This window comes from Physella acuta, unplaced genomic scaffold, assembly GCF_028476545.2.
Source record: "Physella acuta isolate Inbredline_101_S28 unplaced genomic scaffold, ASM2847654v3 ptg000079l, whole genome shotgun sequence".
Lineage (NCBI taxonomy): Eukaryota > Metazoa > Mollusca > Gastropoda > Physidae > Physella > Physella acuta.
Genome location: NW_026731599.1, coordinates 2,359,132 through 2,378,979, shown reverse-complemented (window position 1 = coordinate 2,378,979; position 19,848 = coordinate 2,359,132). Strand labels below are relative to the sequence as shown.

At 40.4% G+C, this 19,848-nt stretch overlaps 1 protein-coding gene across 5 annotated transcripts; it reads right to left on the bottom strand.

Moving 5' to 3' along the window:
* Positions 1–19,832, bottom strand: LOC131956297 (protein AF-10). 5 transcript variants are annotated; one of them, XM_059320758.1, is made up of 17 exons: positions 19,595–19,832; positions 16,701–16,780; positions 16,101–16,155; positions 13,337–13,446; positions 13,017–13,120; positions 11,624–11,714; positions 11,375–11,488; positions 10,094–10,371; positions 9,844–10,005; positions 6,141–6,226; positions 5,876–5,938; positions 4,417–4,504; positions 4,250–4,338; positions 3,425–3,624; positions 2,935–3,010; positions 2,033–2,091; positions 1–1,915 (listed from the first exon to the last, which is right to left on the bottom strand). In XM_059320758.1, exons 1-17 carry the CDS (start codon positions 19,713–19,715, stop codon positions 1,769–1,771), a joined length of 1,923 nt encoding a protein of 640 aa, XP_059176741.1. In that variant the 5' UTR covers positions 19,716–19,832; the 3' UTR covers positions 1–1,768. The 5 variants fall into 5 exon arrangements, with proteins under 5 accessions (XP_059176741.1, XP_059176744.1, XP_059176745.1 ...); XM_059320761.1 differs by having other exon boundaries at positions 4,250–4,335; XM_059320762.1 differs by lacking the exon at positions 5,876–5,938.
* Between the last annotated feature and the right edge of the window lie 16 nt (positions 19,833–19,848).

Below are 19,848 nucleotides of genomic sequence, written 5' to 3'. Positions count from 1 at the left end.
ATGTTATCCAGTGTTTTATTTACAGAGGCTGATCAAGTTACAGGACACATGAAGGGGAGTGTGTAGCATCACTAAATAATTGTTTACAGGCTTGAGTTACATTTACAACCAGAGCATTATGTCAGATGACACCCGGTCAATGAATCTATGCAATCATAAACTTACCTACACCAATTTTTAACTAATTACTCTTACATTATGAATATACTTACATATATCCTATTACTATTAGAGAAAAATGGTGTTTTACAAATGTAATTTAAGTACTTGTATGTCTAATTAAAATAAATGTAAACCGTGATTAAAAAAATTATTAGTCATCATAAGGTACTGACAAGTACCAGGCTGTGTCCATAAGGTACTGTCAAGTACCAGGCTGTGTCCATAAGGTACTGACAAGTACCAGGCTGTGTCCATAAGGTACTGTCAAGTACCAGGCTGTGTCCATAAGGTACTGACAAGTACCAGGCTGTGTCCATAAGGTACTGACAAGTACCAGGCTGTGTCCATAAGGTACTGACAAGTACCAGGCTGTGTCCATAAGGTACTGACAAGTACCAGGCTGTGTCCATAAGGTACTGGCAAGTGTCCATAAGGTACTGACAAGTGTCCAGAAGGTACTGACAAGTACCAGGCTGTGTCCATAAGGTACTGTCAAGTACCAGGCTGTGTCCATAAGGTACTGACAGGTGTACATAAGGTACTGACAAGTACCAGGCTGTGTCCATAAGGTACTGACAAGTGTACATAAGGTACTGACAAGTACCAGGCTGTGTCCAGAAGGTACTGACAAGTACCAGGCTGTGTCCATAAGGTACTGTCAAGTACCAGGCTGTGTCCATAAGGTACTGACAGGTGTACATAAGGTACTGACAAGTACCAGGCTGTGTCCATAAGGTACTGACAAGTACCAGGCTGTGTCCATAAGGTACTGTCAAGTACCAGGCTGTGTCCATAAGGTACTGTCAAGTACCAGGCTGTGTCCATAAGGAACTGACAAGTACCAGGCTGTGTCCATAAGGTACTGGCAAGTGTCCATAAGGTACTGACAAGTGTCCATAAGGTACTGACAAGTACCAGGCTGTGTACATAAGGTACTGACAAGTACCAGGCTGTGTCCATAAGGTACTGTCAAGTACCAGGCTGTGTCCATAAGGTACTGACAAGTGTACATAAGGTACTGACAAGTACCAGGCTGTGTCCATAAGGTACTGACAAGTACCAGGCTGTGTCCATAAGGTACTGACAAGTACCAGGCTGTGTCCATAAGGTACTGTCAAGTACCAGGCTGTGTCCATAAGGTACTGACAAGTGTACATAAGGTACTGACAAGTACCAGGCTGTGTCCATAAGGTACTGACAAGTACCAGGCTGTGTCCATAAGGTACTGTCAAGTACCAGGCTGTGTCCATAAGCTACTGTCAAGTACCAGGCTGTGTCCATAAGGTACTGACAAGTACCAGGCTGTGTCCATAAGGTACTGACAAGTGTCCATAAGGTACTGTCAAGTACCAGGCTGTGTCCATAAGGTACTGTCAAGTACCAGGCTGTGTCCATAAGGTACTGACAAGTGTACATAAGGTACTGACAAGTACCAGGCTGTGTCCATAAGGTACTGACAAGTGTACATAAGGTACTGTCAAGTACCAGGCTGTGTCCATAAGGTACTGACAAGTGTCCATAAGGTACTGTCAAGTACCAGGCTGTGTCCATAAGGTACTGTCAAGTACCAGGCTGTGTCCATAAGGTACTGATGTGAGCTAATATATCAAGTTGTGTCTTGTTTACAATTGGACAAGGTGAGTCCACTTAAGCTGGGGAACTGAGAGCTTTCAGCCAGTGCTGTTTGCTGAGCTGGCAGATTAGCTGGGGGTGGGTTGACCACAGAGTACATCAGTGGTTGGGGTGGACACACCTAAAAGTAGAAGACAAGTCACTGGCTTCAGTAGACTGACTAACTAGTGTTAGATATAAAATCACAGAGATCTATACGTCTACCAATGTCCACATGATTGACAAATGTTTCATTTACCTGATCAGGAAAATAGCCTGCATTTAGAGGGTTTGAGGACAATGAAGAACTTTCTGTTTCTGGAAAGATAAGTTCACAAGTTAGATTGATATGCTATGTCTTTAATACCTTTGCTAACACTTTTAGAGCGCCTCATGCTTTTCTTTACAGTTTCTTTACAATTTAAAAGGTGGCACATTGAAAACAAAATCATTTTTATTTTCAGTGACAATCTTGAAAAAATGTACAATTTGATTGACAATCTGGAAAAATAACTGAGCTTGTTAAACGTGACGTCGAGTGAGCTAAATGTTCTGGGAAAGTAAACCCCTAGGCCATCTAAAACAGAGCTAAATGTTCTGGGAAAGTAAACCACTAGACCATCTAAAACAGAGCTAAATGTTCTGGGAAAGTAAACCACTAGACCATCTAAAACAGAGCTAAATGTTCTGGGAAAGTAAACCACTAGGCCATCTAAAACAGAGCTAAATGTTCTGGGAAAGTAAACCACTAGGCCATCTAAAACAGAGCTAAATGTTCTGGGAAAGTAAACCACTAGACCATCTAAAACAGAGCTAAATGTTCTGGGAAAGTAAACCACTAGACCATCTAAAACAGAGCTAAATGTTCTGGGAAAGTAAACCACTAGGCCATCTAAAACAGAGCTAAATGTTCTGGGAAAGTAAACCCCTAGTCCAACAGAGCTAAATGTTCTGGGAAAGTAAACCCCTAGTCCAACAGAGCTAAATGTTCTGGGAAAGTAAACCACTAGTCCAACAGAGCTAAATGTTCTGGGAAAGTAAACCACTAGTCCATCTAAAACAGAGCTAAATGTTCTGGGAAAGTAAACCCCTAGTCCAACAGAGCTAAATGTTCTGGGAAAGTAAACCACTAGTCCAACAGAGCTAAATCTAGTGACTTACCAACAGGACTTAGAATGTCCTCAACAATAAGATCAGAGTTGGATGGTATTTGCACTGTAGGAGCAAGTTTAGGTGCCTGCAATATGTTTAAGATTAGAGCAATGGTATTTGCACTGTAGGAGCAAGTTTAGATGCCTGCAATATGTTTAAGATTAGAGCAATGGTATTTGCACTGTAGGAGCAAGTTTAGGTGCCTGCAATGTTTTAGATTAGAGCAATGGTATTTGCACTGTAGGAGCAAGTTTAGGTGCCTGCAATGTTTAAGATTAGAGCAATGGTATTTGCACTGTAGGAGCAAGTTTAGATGCCTGCAATATGTTTAAGATTAGAGCAATGGTATTTGCACTGTAGGAGCAAGTTTAGGTGCCTGCAATATGTTTAAGATTAGAGCGATGGTATTTGCACTGTAGGAGCAAGGTTTGGTGCCAGAAAAGCACTTAAGACTACACACTAACCAAAACCAACTAATCGGTTATTAGGGGCCACTTACCTGCACATCATCAGGTGAAGATATGTCTTCGAGGCTCCCCACTGAAGAGCTGTTGGAACTGTCATAGAGTGACAGTGGCAATGAGAGACGGGCATTGACTGCCATCAGATGATTGCGTCGCGACGTCAACTCTCTCACTTGATCTTCAAGGTTTTGGTTGTCTCCTTTTAGTCGATGCAAGCAGTTGAGTAGTGCAGCAACTTGAGAGTAAAGGTTTGGAATATACTTTTAACTAGAGAAGATGTGAAGTCTGATGAGATGAGACATGAAGTCTGGTGAGATGAGAGATGTGAAGTCTGGTGAGATGAGAGATGTGAAGTCTGGTGAGATGAGAGATGTGAAGTCTGGTGAGATGAGATGTGAAGTCTGGTGAGATGAGATGTGAAGTCTGGTGAGATGAGAGATGTGAAGTCTGGTGAGAAGAGATGTGAAGTCTGGTGAGATGAGAGATGTGAAGTCTGGTGAGATGAGAGATGTGAAGTCTGGTGAGAAGAGATGTGAAGTCTGGTGAGATGAGATGTGAAGTCTGGTGAGATGAGAGATGTGAAGTCTGGTGAGATGAGAAGAGATGTGAAGTCTGGTGAGAAGAGATGTGAAGTCTAGTGAGATGAGAGATGTGAAGTCTGGTGAGATGAGAAGAGATGTGAAGTCTGGTGAGATGTGAAGTCTGGTGAGATGAGAGATGTGAAGGCTGGTGAGATGAGAGATGTGAAGGCTGGTGAGATGAGATGTGAAGTCTGGTGAGATGAGATGTGAAGTCTGGTGAGACTTGAGAGAAGATGTGGTCTAATGAGACCAGAAAGAAGAAGATGTGAAGAGACTCACCATCAAAGTGCTGGCCCTGCTCCATCAAGAACTGCGCCCCCTGCTCCCACTGCTGCTCCAGCAGCTGCTCCATTGTCAAGGGGAAACTACTGGGAAAAAATGTGCATACATCAGCTTTAACCAGCAAACAATTTCATACAAGTGGGGAAAAAGGAGTTGCGACTTACTGTGGCTGGTCAGATTTAGGCAACAAACAACTTAAACTAGGAAACTGTTTAGGTGGCGGGATCAGCTGGCTGGAAACATTTCCTGAATCTGGGGGTAAAAAAACACAGTGATCAAAGCTAGTTGTTAACAAAGATGGTTTAAGTTATCAAAGCAATGGGGTCGAGTTGGTAAAGCTCATAGTTGCAAAACTGAAAAAGTCCCGAGTTCAAACCTGGGCAGATGAGGCTCGATAGCTGGGGACAGCTACACCACACACTAGCTCAAAACAAAACATCCTACCACACACTAGCTCAAAACAAAACATCCTACCAAACACTAGCTCAAAACAAAACATCCTACCACACACTAGCTCAAAACATCCTACCAAACACTAGCTCAAAACAAAACATCCTACCAAACACTAGCTCAAAACATCCTACCACACACTAGCTCAAAACATCCTACCACACACTAGCTCAAAACAAAACATCCTACCAAACACTAGCTCAAAACAAAACATCCTACCACACACTAGCTCAAAACATCCTACCACACACTAGCTCAAAACATCCTACCACACACTAGCTCAAAACAAAACATCCTACCAAACACTAGCTCAAAACAAAACATCCTACCAAACACTAGCTCAAAACAAAACATCCTACCACACACTAGCTCAAAACAAAACATCCTACCAAACACTAGCTCAAAATAAATAGAAAACATCACACACTACGTTTAATTTTTTTGGGTAGGGTTAATTCTTCATAGACTGAGCACTCAATCTACTTAAGTGGACCAATGAGCCAACATTGGGGAAATTAATCATTTAGTAAATTAAAATATTCGTAACAGCAAAGCTTAATTATTAAAATGGCTTTCAAAATTATAAAATTATTATAAACAGCCTTTCAAATCTTACACTTATATAATTGATTTTGCTAAATTCTTAGTGGCTTTGCTGTTACATAACTTATAACGCATAAGGCCACGTGGCGCACGCTTTAAGGGTTAAAAGCACAGCAAGTAATGTATAAAAAAACCTAAACAAATATCAAGCTACATCATAACACCAAGACGTGTATATAAACACCTATAAAAAACATTCCTTGCACTGTAGTACATGTTGAGAAATCAATTAAACAAAGTGGTTAGTGAAAATGTAGGAATCGTAACCATGTTACATTTTTAATTACTTACATACTGCAGGAACTGTAAACATGTTACATTAATTACATACTGCAGGAATTTAGGGTGTCTGCCATACAAAATGATACATTTAAACACACACAGCTTTAGGGTGTCTGCCATACATTTAAAACACACACAGCTTTAGGGTGTCTGCCATACAAAATGATACATTTAAACACACACAGCTTTAGGGTGTCTGCCATACATTTAAAACACACACAGCTTTAGGGTGTCTGCCATACATGCAAACACAAAGAGCATGGCATGCAGACAATACTGTAAACCCACCGCTCCAATCATCTGTAGCATACAGGTAGCTGTCCCCATCGTAGGGTAAGCTTGTGAACAATGCTAGAATCAAACAGTTGAGAATAAAAGCATTCAATGTGCCAGAATAAAATCACAGCAGACCCTGCTTAGAGGATCACAGAAAGCCTTTCTCTACAGATATTCAGAAAGAATGAAAACTTAATAATAAGTATTAGTACAATCCCAATGGCCACCTTACCCAATGAGGAATTAAAATGTATACAAAATTAACTAGCCACATTACCCTGTTGTAAAGAGACTCGACCTGGGGCACTAAGACTCTGAAAATATGGACTGCCTCCAAATATACTACCACAGTAATCATGATGACTGAGGAAAGAAAACAATGGGTTTACAAGGGCAGAAAATTCAACTTAACTCATCTGTAGAGAATTTATCCTAGTCATGTTAGAGATGGATGACCTAAAGTTATATTTGAGATAGTTGACCTAGTCATGTTTGAGTGGATGACCTACAGTCATGTTTGAGTGGATGACCTACAGTCATGTTTGAGTGGATGACCTAGTCATGTTTGAGTGGATGACCTACAGTCATGTTTGAGTGGATGACCTAGTCATGTTTGAGTGGATGACCTAGTCATGTTTGAGTGGATGACCTAGTCATGTTTGAGTGGATGACCTACAGTCATGTTTGAGTGGATGACCTAGTCATGTTTGAGTGGATGACCTACAGTCATGTTTGAGTGGATGACCTACAGTCATGTTTGAGTGGATGACCTAGTCATGTTTGAGTGGATGACCTACAGTCATGTTTGAGTGGATGACCTAGTCATGTTTGAGTGGATGACCTACAGTCATGTTTGAGTGGATGACCTACAGTCATGTTTGAGTGGATGACCTAGTCATGTTTGAGTGGATGACCTACAGTCATGTTTGAGTGGATGACCTAGTCATGTTTGAGTGGATGACCTAGTCATGTTTGAGTGGATGACCTACAGTCATGTTTGAGTGGATGACCTACAGTCATGTTTGAGTGGATGACCTACAGTCATGTTTGAGTGGATGACCTACAGTCATGTTTGAGTGGATGACCTACAGTCATGTTTGAGTGGATGACCTAGTCATGTTTGAGTGGATGACCTACAGTCATGTTTGAGTGGATGACCTACAGTCATGTTTGAGTGGATGACCTAGTCATGTTTGAGTGGATGACCTACAGTCATGTTTGAGTGGATGACCTACAGTCATGTTTGAGTGGATGACCTACAGTCATGTTTGAGTGGATGACCTACAGTCATGTTTGAGTGGATGACCTAGTCATGTTTGAGTGGATGACCTAGTCATGTTTGAGTGGATGACCTACAGTCATGTTTGAGTGGATGACCTAGTCATGTTTGAGTGGATGACCTACAGTCATGTTTGAGTGGATGACCTAGTCATGTTTGAGTGGATGACCTACAGTCATGTTTGAGTGGATGACCTGGTCATGTTTGAGTGGATGACCTACAGTCATGTTTGAGTGGGATGACCTACAGTCATGTTTGAGTGGATGACCTAGTCATGTTTGAGTGGATGACCTACAGTCATGTTTGAGTGGATGACCTACAGTCATGTTTGAGTGGATGACCTAGTCATGTTTGAGTGGATGACCTACAGTCATGTTTGAGTGGATGACCTACAGTCATGTTTGAGTGGATGACCTGGTCATGTTTGAGTGGATGACCTACAGTCATGTTTGAGTGGGATGACCTACAGTCATGTTTGAGTGGATGACCTAGTCATGTTTGAGTGGATGACCTACAGTCATGTTTGAGTGGATGACCTACAGTCAAGTTTGAGTGGATGACCTACAGTCATGTTTGAGTGGATGACCTAGTCATGTTTGAGTGGATGACCTAGTCATGTTTGAGTGGATGACCTACAGTCATGTTTGAGTGGATGACCTACAGTCATGTTTGAGTGGATGACCTAGTCATGTTTGAGTGGATGACCTACAGTCATGTTTGAGTGGATGACCTACAGTCATGTTTGAGTGGATGACCTAGTCATGTTTGAGTGGATGACCTACAGTCATGTTTGAGTGGATGACCTACAGTCATGTTTGAGTGGATGACCTACAGTCATGTTTGAGTGGATGACCTACAGTCATGTTTGAGTGGATGACCTACAGTCATGTTTGAGTGGATGACCTACAGTCATGTTTGAGTGGATGACCTACAGTCATGTTTGAGTGGATGACCTACAGTCATGTTTGAGTGGATGACCTACAGTCATGTTTGAGTGGATGACCTAGTCATGTTTGAGTGGATGACCTACAGTCATGTTTGAGTGGATGACCTACAGTCATGTTTGAGTGGATGACCTACAGTCATATTTGAGTGGATGACCTAGTCATGTTTGAGTGGATGACCTACAGTCATGTTTGAGTGGATGACCTACAGTCATGTTTGAGTTCATGACCTAGTCATGTTTGAGTGGATGACCTACAGTCATGTTTGAGTGGATGACCTAGCCATGTTTGAGTGGATGACCTACAGTCATGTTTGAGTGGATGACCTAGTCATGTTTGAGTGGATGACCTAGTCATGTTTGAGTGGATGACCTACAGTCATGTTTGAGTGGATGACCTACAGTCATGTTTGAGTGGATGACCTACAGTCATGTTTGAGTGGATGACCTGGTCATGTTTGAGTGGATGACCTACAGTCATGTTTGAGTGGGATGACCTACAGTCATGTTTGAGTGGATGACCTAGTCATGTTTGAGTGGATGACCTACAGTCATGTTTGAGTGGATGACCTACAGTCATGTTTGAGTGGATGACCTAGTCATGTTTGAGTGGATGACCTACAGTCATGTTTGAGTGGATGACCTACAGTCATGTTTGAGTGGATGACCTGGTCATGTTTGAGTGGATGACCTACAGTCATGTTTGAGTGGGATGACCTACAGTCATGTTTGAGTGGATGACCTAGTCATGTTTGAGTGGATGACCTACAGTCATGTTTGAGTGGATGACCTACAGTCATGTTTGAGTTCATGACCTAGTCATGTTTGAGTGGATGACCTAGTCATGTTTGAGTGGATGACCTACAGTCATGTTTGAGTGGATGACCTACAGTCATGTTTGAGTGGATGACCTAGTCATGTTTGAGTGGATGACCTAGTCATGTTTGAGTGGATGACCTACAGTCATGTTTGAGTGGATGACCTACAGTCATGTTTGAGTGGATGACCTACAGTCATGTTTGAGTGGATGACCTACAGTCATGTTTGAGTGGATGACCTACAGTCATGTTTGAGTGGATGACCTACAGTCATGTTTGAGTGGATGACCTACAGTCATGTTTGAGTGGATGACCTACAGTCATGTTTGAGTGGATGACCTAGTCATGTTTGAGTGGATGACCTACAGTCATGTTTGAGTGGATGACCTACAGTCATGTTTGAGTGGATGACCTACAGTCATATTTGAGTGGATGACCTAGTCATGTTTGAGTGGATGACCTACAGTCATGTTTGAGTGGATGACCTACAGTCATGTTTGAGTTCATGACCTAGTCATGTTTGAGTGGATGACCTACAGTCATGTTTGAGTGGATGACCTAGCCATGTTTGAGTGGATGACCTACAGTCATGTTTGAGTGGATGACCTAGTCATGTTTGAGTGGATGACCTAGTCATGTTTGAGTGGATGACCTACAGTCATGTTTGAGTGGATGACCTACAGTCATGTTTGTGTGGATGACCTAGTCATGTTTGAGTGGATGACCTACAGTCATGTTTGAGTGGATGACCTAGTCATGTTTGAGTGGATGACCTACAGTCATGTTTGAGTGGATGACCTAGTCATGTTTGAGTGGATGACCTACAGTCATGTTTGAGTGGATGACCTACAGTCATGTTTGAGTGGATGACCTACAGTCATGTTTGAGTGGGATGACCTACAGTCATGTTTGAGTGGATGACCTACAGCTGAGTACTCACCCAGGTAGAGTGGACGTAGTGCTGGTGTTAGGCGACATGGTGTTCCCTGGGTCCCGATGTTTCTTGCTTGGTTTTTTTGGTCCTTCTTTTCTGTGAGGGACAGTGGAAGTGATGCTGCTAGCTTTACTTTTCTTCACTGAGGGCTTGTCACATTTGAGAGAACTGAAGATAGCCAGTTGACAGATGCTAAAGTGTATCAAGCTAAAACTGACTTGAGACAAGTACCAAAAACTTGAGTAACAGAACTTACACAGGTCTGTGGCGTTTTGGTAGCGCTGCAGGTTCTAAAACATGAGCAGTATCAGCTACATCACAGCTTTCAGTGGAAGAGCAGGCGTTTCCTTCAGGAATACTTTTGGTGGAGACAACGCCAGAGGAAGAGGGTTCCTGGCTGTGGTCAGAGGGTGGGGACACAGCTGAGTCAGGCACCGGGGCTGAGCTGCTGGACGGGACAGTGTCACTTGTGCTGCTGACTGACTGGTCCACCTGGGGGCTCTTCACTTCAACAATAGCAGGGCTCTCTACTGTCTGCACACACAAATATTTGCCAGTTAACAGGGCTCTCTACCGTCTGCACACATAAATATTTGCCAGTTAACAGGGTTCTCTACCGTCTGCACACATAAATATTTGCCAGTTAACAGGGCTCTCTACTGTCTGCACACACAAATATTTGCCAGTTAACAGGGCTCTCTACTGTCTGCACACACAAATATTTGCCAGTTAACAGGGCTCTCTACTGTCTGCACACACAAATATTTGCCAGTTAACAGGGCTCTCTACTGTCTGCACACACACAAATATTTGCCAGTTAACAGGGCTCTCTACTGTCTGCACACACAAATATTTGCCAGTTAACAGGGCTCTCTACCGTCTGCACACATAAATATTTGCCAGTTAACAGAGCTCTCTACTGTCTGCACACATAAATATTTGCCAGTTAACAGGGTTCTCTACCGTCTGCACACATAAATATTTGCCAGTTAACAGGGTTCTCTACCGTCTGCACACATAAATATTTGCCAGTTAACAGGGTTCTCTACAGTCTGCACACACAAATATTTGCCAGTTAACAGGGCTCTCTACTGTCTGCACACACACAAATATTTGCCAGTTAACAGGGTTCTCTACAGTCTGCACACATAAATATTTTCCAGTTAACAGGGCTCTCTACTGTCTGCACACACACAAATATTTGCCAGTTAACAGGGCTCTCTACAGTCTGCACACACAAATATTTGCCAGTTAACAGGGCTCTCTACTGTCTGCACACACACAAATATTTGCCAGTTAACAGGGCTCTCTACTGTCTGCACACACACAAATATTTGCCAGTTAACAGGGCTCTCTACAGTCTGCACACACAAATATTTGCCAGTTAATACTTTAAAAACAAAGCTTAAATCCCCATTTTAGTCAAGTGAAGACAACAGTTTCAAAAATGTAACTATGCAATCAAACAACTGGGAGTATCTGAGACAATTTTTAGACTGAGCAAATCCAAGAGAAAATGATTTAGGCAGGTACACACCTTGTTTTCTTCAGGTTTATTTGGCACTGATTTCTCAGGGCTGGAGTCAGGGGTTCCGTTCTCACTGGGAATAGGCTTAAATGCTGGGATGGTCTTCACATTCGAATGGTTTTTCTACATGGAGAAACATTCAACATCATTACAGTTTTGGTCCAAGCAATCAATCATAAGCCAGAAATAGTTTCTTTGTTGTTTGTTATTTTCAATTTTCTAATTTGTAATAGAAACTGGACTTTATATAAAACATACCAGCTTTTTGTAGTGATGAGAGCAGTAGCCACAGTATTTGACATTTTCATAGCTGCCTGTCACTTCACACAACAGACCTTGAGCTTGTGCACTGAGAAATCAAATGTTTCAAAACATACAACACAGTATCAGATATCTCACCAGCTTCAAGATGTCCACATCAAATATTACAAGGTTTAAAATGTCTATCAGCTTACATCACTACATCAAATGTTACAAGGTTTAAAATGTCTATCAGCTTACATCACTACATCAAATGTTACAAGGTTTAAAATGTCTATCAGCTCACCTCACTACATCAAATGTTACAAGGTTTAAAATGTCTATCAGCTCACCTCACTACATCAAATGTTACAAGGTTTAAAATGTCTATCAGCTTACATCACTACATCAAATGTTACAAGGTTTAAAATGTCTATCAGCTCACCTCACTACATCAAATATTACAAGGTTTAAAATGTCTATCAGCTCACCTCACTACATCAAATGTTACAAGGTTTAAAATGTCTATCAGCTCACCTCACTACATCAAATGGTACAAGGTTTAAAATGTCTATCAGCTCACCTCACTACATCAAATGTTACAAGGTTTAAAATGTCTATCAGCTCACCTCACTACATCAAATGGTACAAGGTTTAAAATGTCTATCAGCTCACCTCACTACATCAAATGGTACAAGGTTTAAAATGTCTATCAGCTCACCTCACTACATCAAATGTTACAAGGTTTAAAATGTCTATCAGCTCACCTCACTACATCAAATGGTACAAGGTTTAAAATGTCTATCAGCTCACCTCACTACATCAAATGGTACAAGGTTTAAAATGTCTATCAGCTCACCTCACTACATCAAATGTTACAAGGTTTAAAATGTCTATCAGCTCACCTCACTACATCAAATGTTACATGGTTTAAAATGTCTATCAGTTCACCTCACTACATCAAATGGTACAAGGTTTAAAATGTCTATCAGCTCACCTCACTACATCAAATGTTACAAGGTTTAAAATGTCTATCAGCTCACCTCACTACATCAAATGGTACAAGGTTTAAAATGTCTATCAGCTCACCTCACTACATCAAATGGTACAAGGTTTAAAATGTCTATGAGCTCACCTCACTACATCAAATGTTACAAGGTTTAAAATGTCTATCAGCTCACCTCACTACATCAAATGTTACAAGGTTTAAAAAGTCTATCAGCTCACCTCACTACATCAAATGTTACAAGGTTTAAAATGTCTATCAGCTCACCTCACTACATCAAATGTTACAAGGTTTAAAATATCTATTAGCTCACCTCACTACATCAAATGTTACAAGGTTTAAAATGTCTATCAGCTCACCTCACTACATCAAATGTTACATGGTTTAAAATGTCTATCAACTCACCAAGTGACATGGAAAAACTGCTTGCAGCTGTTTCGATTGCACTGCATGCATGCGCCAGCTGTTGCTTTAGTGTCACGTTTCTGTTCTTCACAAATGTAACATTTCTGAAGGAAGACAAACACATAGATAATTAATGCTAAGATGATTAAAACACATTTCTAATTAATACTTAGATGGCTACAACACATTTCTTATTAATACTCAATTTGTTTAAACACATTTATAATTAATACTTAAATGGTGAAAACACATTGCTAATTAATACTTAGATGGTTAAAATCCCGTTTCAGTACCATGCCAGAAGTTAGTAAATAGATTACCTTGTTAAACCTTTCATGTGGGACTGCACTTAAAACAATGGGCTCCATTGTTTGAACATTAGCAAACCAGGCTTCAGGGATGTATAAGGCACAGACAACATGACACCATCCTGATGGGAATGTAAAAAAAAACACCTTGAAACAATAGCTAATGTTGAACAGGTGGTCAAATCATAAAATCTGGCTACACCTAGACTTGTAGCTACACCCGGACTTGTGGCTACATCCACACTTGTGGCTACACCCACACTTGTGGCTACACCCAGACTTTACACCCACACTTGTGGCTACACCCAGACTTTACACCCACACTTGTGGCTACACCCAGACTTTACACCCAGACTTGTGGCTACACCCAGACTTTACACCCAGACTTGTGGCTACACCCAGACTTTACACCCAGACTTGTGGCTACACCCAGACTTGTGGCTACACCCAGACTTTACACCCAGACTTGTGGCTACATCCACACTTGTGGCTACACCCAGACTTTATACCAAGACTTTACACCCAGACTTGTGGCTACATCCACACTTGTGGCTACACCCAGACTTTACACCCAGACTTGTGGCTACACCCAGACTTTACACCCAGACTTGTGGCTACACCCAGACTTTACACCCAGACTTGTGGCTACATCCACACTTGTGGCTACACCCAGACTTTATACCAAGACTTTACACCCAGACTTGTGGCTACATCCACACTTGTGGCTACACCCAGACTTGTGGCTACACCCAGACTTTACACCCTGACTTGTGGCTACACCCAGACTTTACACCCTGACTTGTGGCTACACCCAGACTTTACACCCTGACTTGTGGCTACACCCAGACTTTACACCCTGACTTGTGGCTACACCCAGACTTTACACCCTGACTTGTGGCTACACCCAGACTTTACACCCAGACTTTACACCAAGACTTTACACCCAGACTTGTGGCTACACCCAGACTTGTGGCTACACCCTGACTTGTGGCTACACCCTGACTTGTGGCTACACCCAGACTTTACACCCAGACTTGTGGCTACACCCTGACTTGTGGCTACACCCAGACTTTACACCCTGACTTGTGGCTACACCCAGACTTTACACCCTGACTTGTGGCTACACCCAGACTTTACACCCTGACTTGTGGCTACACCCAGACTTTACACCCAGACTTGTGGCTACACCCAGACTTGTGGCTACATCTACACTTGTGGCTACACCCAGACTTTACACCCAGACTTGTGGCTACACCCAGACTTTACACCCAGACTTGTGGCTACACCCAGACTTTACACCCAGACTTGTGGCTACACCCAGACTTTACACCCAGACTTGTGGCTACACCCAGACTTTACACCCAGACTTGTGGCTACACCCAGACTTTACACCCAGACTTTACACCCAGACTTGTGGCTACACCCAGACTTTACACCCAGACTTGTGGCTACACCCAGACTTTACACCCAGACTTGTGGCTACACCCAGACTTTACACCCAGACTTTACACCAAGACTTGTGGCTACACCCAGACTTTACACCCAGACTTGTGGCTACACCCAGACTTTACACCAAGACTTTACACCCAGACTTGTGGCTACACCCAGACTTTACACCCAGACTTTACACCAAGACTTTACACCCAGACTTGTGGCTACACCCAGACTTTATACCAAGACTTTACACCAAGACTTGTGGCTACACCCAGACTTTACACCAAGACTTTACACCAAGACTTGTGGCTACACCCAGACTTTACACCAAGACTTCTGGCTACACCCAGACTTTACACCCTGACTTGTGGCTACACCCAGACTTTACACCAAGACTTTACACCCAGACTTGTGGCTATACCCAGACAATCCACTCCTGCAGTGCAATGTGTACAGACAACAAGTTGCCAACTTACCACCAGCATCAGACAACAAGTAGCCAACTTACCACCAGTATCAGACAAGTTACCAACTTACCACCAGCATCAGACAAGTTGCCAACTTACCACCAGCATCAGACAACAAGTTGCCAACTTACCACCAGCATCAGACAACAAGTTGCCAACTTACCACCAGCATCAGACAACAAGTTGCCAACTTACCACCAGCATCAGACAACAAGTAGCCAACTTACCACCAGTATCAGACAAGTTACCAACTTACCACCAGTATCAGACAAGTTGCCAACTTACCACCAGCATCAGACAACAAGTTGCCAACTTACCACCAGTATCAGACAAGTTACCAACTTACCACCAACATCAGACAAGTTGCCAACTTACCACCAGCATCAGACAACAAGTTGCCAACTTACCACCAGCATCAGACAACAAGTTGCCAACTTACCACCAGTATCAGACAAGTTGCCAACTTACCACCAGCATCAGACAACAAGTTGCCAACTTACCACCAGCATCAGACAACAAGTTGCCAACTTACCACCAGTATCAGACAAGTTGCCAACTTACCACCAGCATCAGACAACAAGTTGCCAACTTACCACCAGCATCAGACAACAAGTTGCCAACTTACCACCAGCATCAGACAACAAGTTGCCAACTTACCACCAGCATCAGACAACAAGTTGCCAACTTACCACCAGCATCAGACAACAAGTTGCCAACTTACCACCAGTATCAGACAAGTTACCAACTTACCACCATTATCAGACAACAATTTGCCAACTTACTACCAGCATCAGACAACAAGTTGCCAACTTACCACCAGCATCAGACAAGTTACCAACTTACCACCATTATCAGACAACAATTTGCCAACTTACCACCAGCATCTGTCCGCTTCAAGGCACCAGCTCTCTGAGGGCAGAGCTCACATTTCTGGCAACAAAGAAATCAATCTTTCAAACTGCTGCTTCAAATGACATATTTACATTTTCTTCTTATTTGGATTATTAAAGCAGTCATGTCTTATGTTTTTTCCACAGGCATCAATGTTAGTGACACTAGCAAATACTTTCTGCTTTAAGCTGGGGGTGACACCAGTCACATGGTGTACTGATACTAGATTTACTCTATATTAAGTTTAATCAATACTTTATGATATATGTCATTCATGTTGCTGCATGTATATGTTTTAAAGCAATTTTTCAACAAGACATTAAGTCTGCTTGTCATATGACCTGCAGCACAAGACATTAAGTCTGCTAGTCATATGACCTGCAGCACAAGACATTAAGTCTGCTAGTCATATGACCTGCAGCACAAGACATTAAGTCTGCTAGTCATATGACCTGCAGCACAAGACATTAAGTCTGCTAGTCATATGACCTGCAGCACAAGACAGTAAGTCTGCTAGTCATATGACCTGCAGCACAAGACATTACGTCTGCTAGTCATATGACCTGCAGCACAAAGTAACTCACCACTCTTGCAACTCTTTCTTGTGACTCACACTTCTTACAAAACCATGGCCCTGTGGGAACTTGCACTATACCATAGCATGCTGAAAGTTTTACATTTTAAAGCCTTGGGTGACACAAGATCAAACACATACAAAAAAAGTAATAAAAACATTGCATAGTCTATCACATTAATAAAGTTAATTCATTTTGAAAAATTATTTATCTATATATTACTAAAACTCAAGTTTGTTTACAAGTTTGTATATTTTTTTGTTTTTTTTGTCTCTTTGGTTACAAGAGAGAATCTGCACAATGTGTAGAGATGTAAAATACATATTTAGATAGAGAATTATGTTCTTTTTTTACCAAACTGTTAATCACAAATTAAAGATGTTAATTAAATTATTAATATATTTATTGGTAGATAAACCACTTTAATTATAAAAGTTCAGAAAAATGACTTTTCTTATAGTGACGTCACATGATTGTTCTTTTTACAACAATAATGGCGGCATCCATCAAAGATTTTGTTGCCCATTCAAAAGTTTAACCCATTAAAAAACTAATTTTCTGTCGGTTGTAGCTTTAATGATACGTCGGATTGCTATTTTTATTAGGTTCCAACACTATTATCATTATGCTCTTTAGTAAATTGTTTTTACAGCTGTCTACCATGATAGTATAAGTAGATCTAAGTCTATATTAAGCCTAAGTGAACTTAAAAAAAATGACAAGAATTAGCAAAGAAGGTCTGTTTTTCAATTTGCTTGAAAGGAAGGGGGGGAGGAGGGGGGGAGGAAGTGAAGACACAGACGATCTCGTGAACTTGTGTTCATTCTATGACGTATACTATAGGCCTGCTGAAATCACAGTGACCCCACCGACCATGGTGGGATTTTTCACCCACAGGATAGTAAACAGAAGAAAGCAAGTGACGATGTTTTGAAATTTTATTTTAAACAATCCCCATCATGTTTTCAATATGAAAAAGATAAAATGTAAAAAAGAGATTGATATAGACTATCATAACTATGATATTATTTTAAGTATGAATACTTAATATTGTCTTCCATATTTATAATTAGGATTTCATATAAAAATATTTTTTATGGTCATATGATAATGATTTTTGCAAGTGTTCAATATTTATAAAATGGTATTAATTACATCTAGAGTAGAATTTGTAATGAATATTTTCCTTAACCAATTTAATAAATAGCTAGCTCTAGGTTTATTAGTAGCCTAACATTAACAAGTTTTTTTTGTTTTTTTTTTTCCGTGAGTAAAATAACCTATGTTTACACAATTACCACCAGGGCAGCATTTTAAAACCTGTGTACACAAGTTCACGACATCCTGTATGCTGGCTGGGAGGCAAAATGTGGTTTTTGGCTTTCATGTTTACATTTTATATAATTTTTAAATCATTTTTTTTCTTAGCATCTGAGTAAGCTAGATAATTAAATGTGGTCTCTAATGGTCTGTTACAGGGTATGGCTTGTCATGAAATAACAGAATATTTAATATTAAAATTTCGTAGTTCAAGCTAGTATCATAGCTATATTGTACTACAAACGTCCGAAAATCTATTATTGTGACAATATCTAGGCATTTTGATGAAAATCTCAAAAAAAAATTCAATAATAACTAGAACACTAATAAACTAAGTCAATTTAGCATATATTAACTTTCGCAAAAATTTAACTTTCTGTGCAAAGTCATTATAACTGAAAACAATTCCAAAGTCAGGTTCAGTCTATTATGAGCTAATGAAGAAAAAACTACTAGACCTATGACCTGATTTCATGAGTGGATTTTTCGATTATTTTTAAAGATTTTTCAATAAAACTTTATAGAAACATTAAAATATCATAGAAATGAATTTAGATAGGCCTAGCTAAAATTTAACACAATCAAACCATTAAAAAAAATAAAAATTAACGTAGATTCTAGTAATGAATAGGCGGATAGTGGTAGTAATTAAGTAATTAAAAAATCTAACTTTTATATGTTTGTGTTTTATGACAATATTTGTACATAATTAACATGCCATACTTTTTATATAATCACAGAGGGTAAGTATACCATGTTAAAAAACTGCATTCTTAACTAATAATTCATATTTTTACTTAAACAATGATAAAAACGATCATCAACAAGGAAAGCGCAATGCATTCTATTTTAAGATATAATGCCACATAACTAATAAATCTAGACAAATTATCGGATTTTGGCGTGGCACACATTTTCCCAAAAAAGATTATAATAAAATGGCGTTATATGGGGGGTCTTATTTCTGGCATAGTGACCACACGTACAGACCTAAGAATTATTCCCAAACGTTGACATTTATATAAAGCTAAGACTCTGAATATTCATCGCGTATTTTAGAAGTTATTTGAGTTATTTGATTTTAAGTTCACGTTAACACAAGAATAAAGAGAGCTACTTTCACTAAAGCACCACTTGTGAGATAAAAAATTAGGTCAAAAGTACACCTTACTCTTCTTGATTAACAGACTTGATTAGAAGCGCGTAGTTCTGATTACTAAAATTAACGATGACTGTAAAAATCATTGGTTTTATCCCTCTACCCTTTAATGAAAACGAAACCGTGCCGCCATCTTAGTAAATCGCTTCGAGAGCTTGCGCCGTGAGATAATATATATATAAATAAACAAACAAACCCGGAAGCCGTGAACTGAACGGCCTACAATAAGTAACAATAATATCAGACACACACTCAATTGTATTTACAAAGTTTAACACATAGTCTACTTTAGCAAGACATATTTGTATTTTAATTTAGATCTAAGATCTAGATCTAAAGTAAATTTACAACTAGATTTTCTCTAGATCAAATATATCTAGATCTATATTTATTTTAAATTAAAAACTTCAATCAAATGGCCCACCCTGATGGACTGCTACATTGCAGCCTGCACCATCACAGTAGACTAAAGGATTTTCACTCCAGCCACGCTCATCTGAGCAAACACAACAGCCACCAATCATTTCTTTAACTTTTTTGCTCATTTTGCCATTTGAATAAGCTCTTCGATGGCACTTTAAATCCGTATAAATTGTACAAGGGTCAATGAATTACGACAAGATCTGAAGTAGTTCAATGAATGGACGGCGGCCATTTTCCCACGATTTTTATTTGCCA

Coding starts and splice junctions, on each gene's coding strand:
- LOC131956297 (XM_059320758.1), bottom strand. CDS start 19,715: ATGAGCAAAAAAGTTAAAGAAATGATTGGTGGCTGTTGTGTTTGCTCA. Junction 16,781..19,594: donor CAATGTAGCAGTCCATCAGG/GTGGGCCATTTG, acceptor TAAAACTTTCAG/CATGCTATGGTATAGTGCAA. Junction 11,489..11,623: donor CTCATCACTACAAAAAGCTG/GTATGTTTTATA, acceptor TTCTCCATGTAG/AAAAACCATTCGAATGTGAA.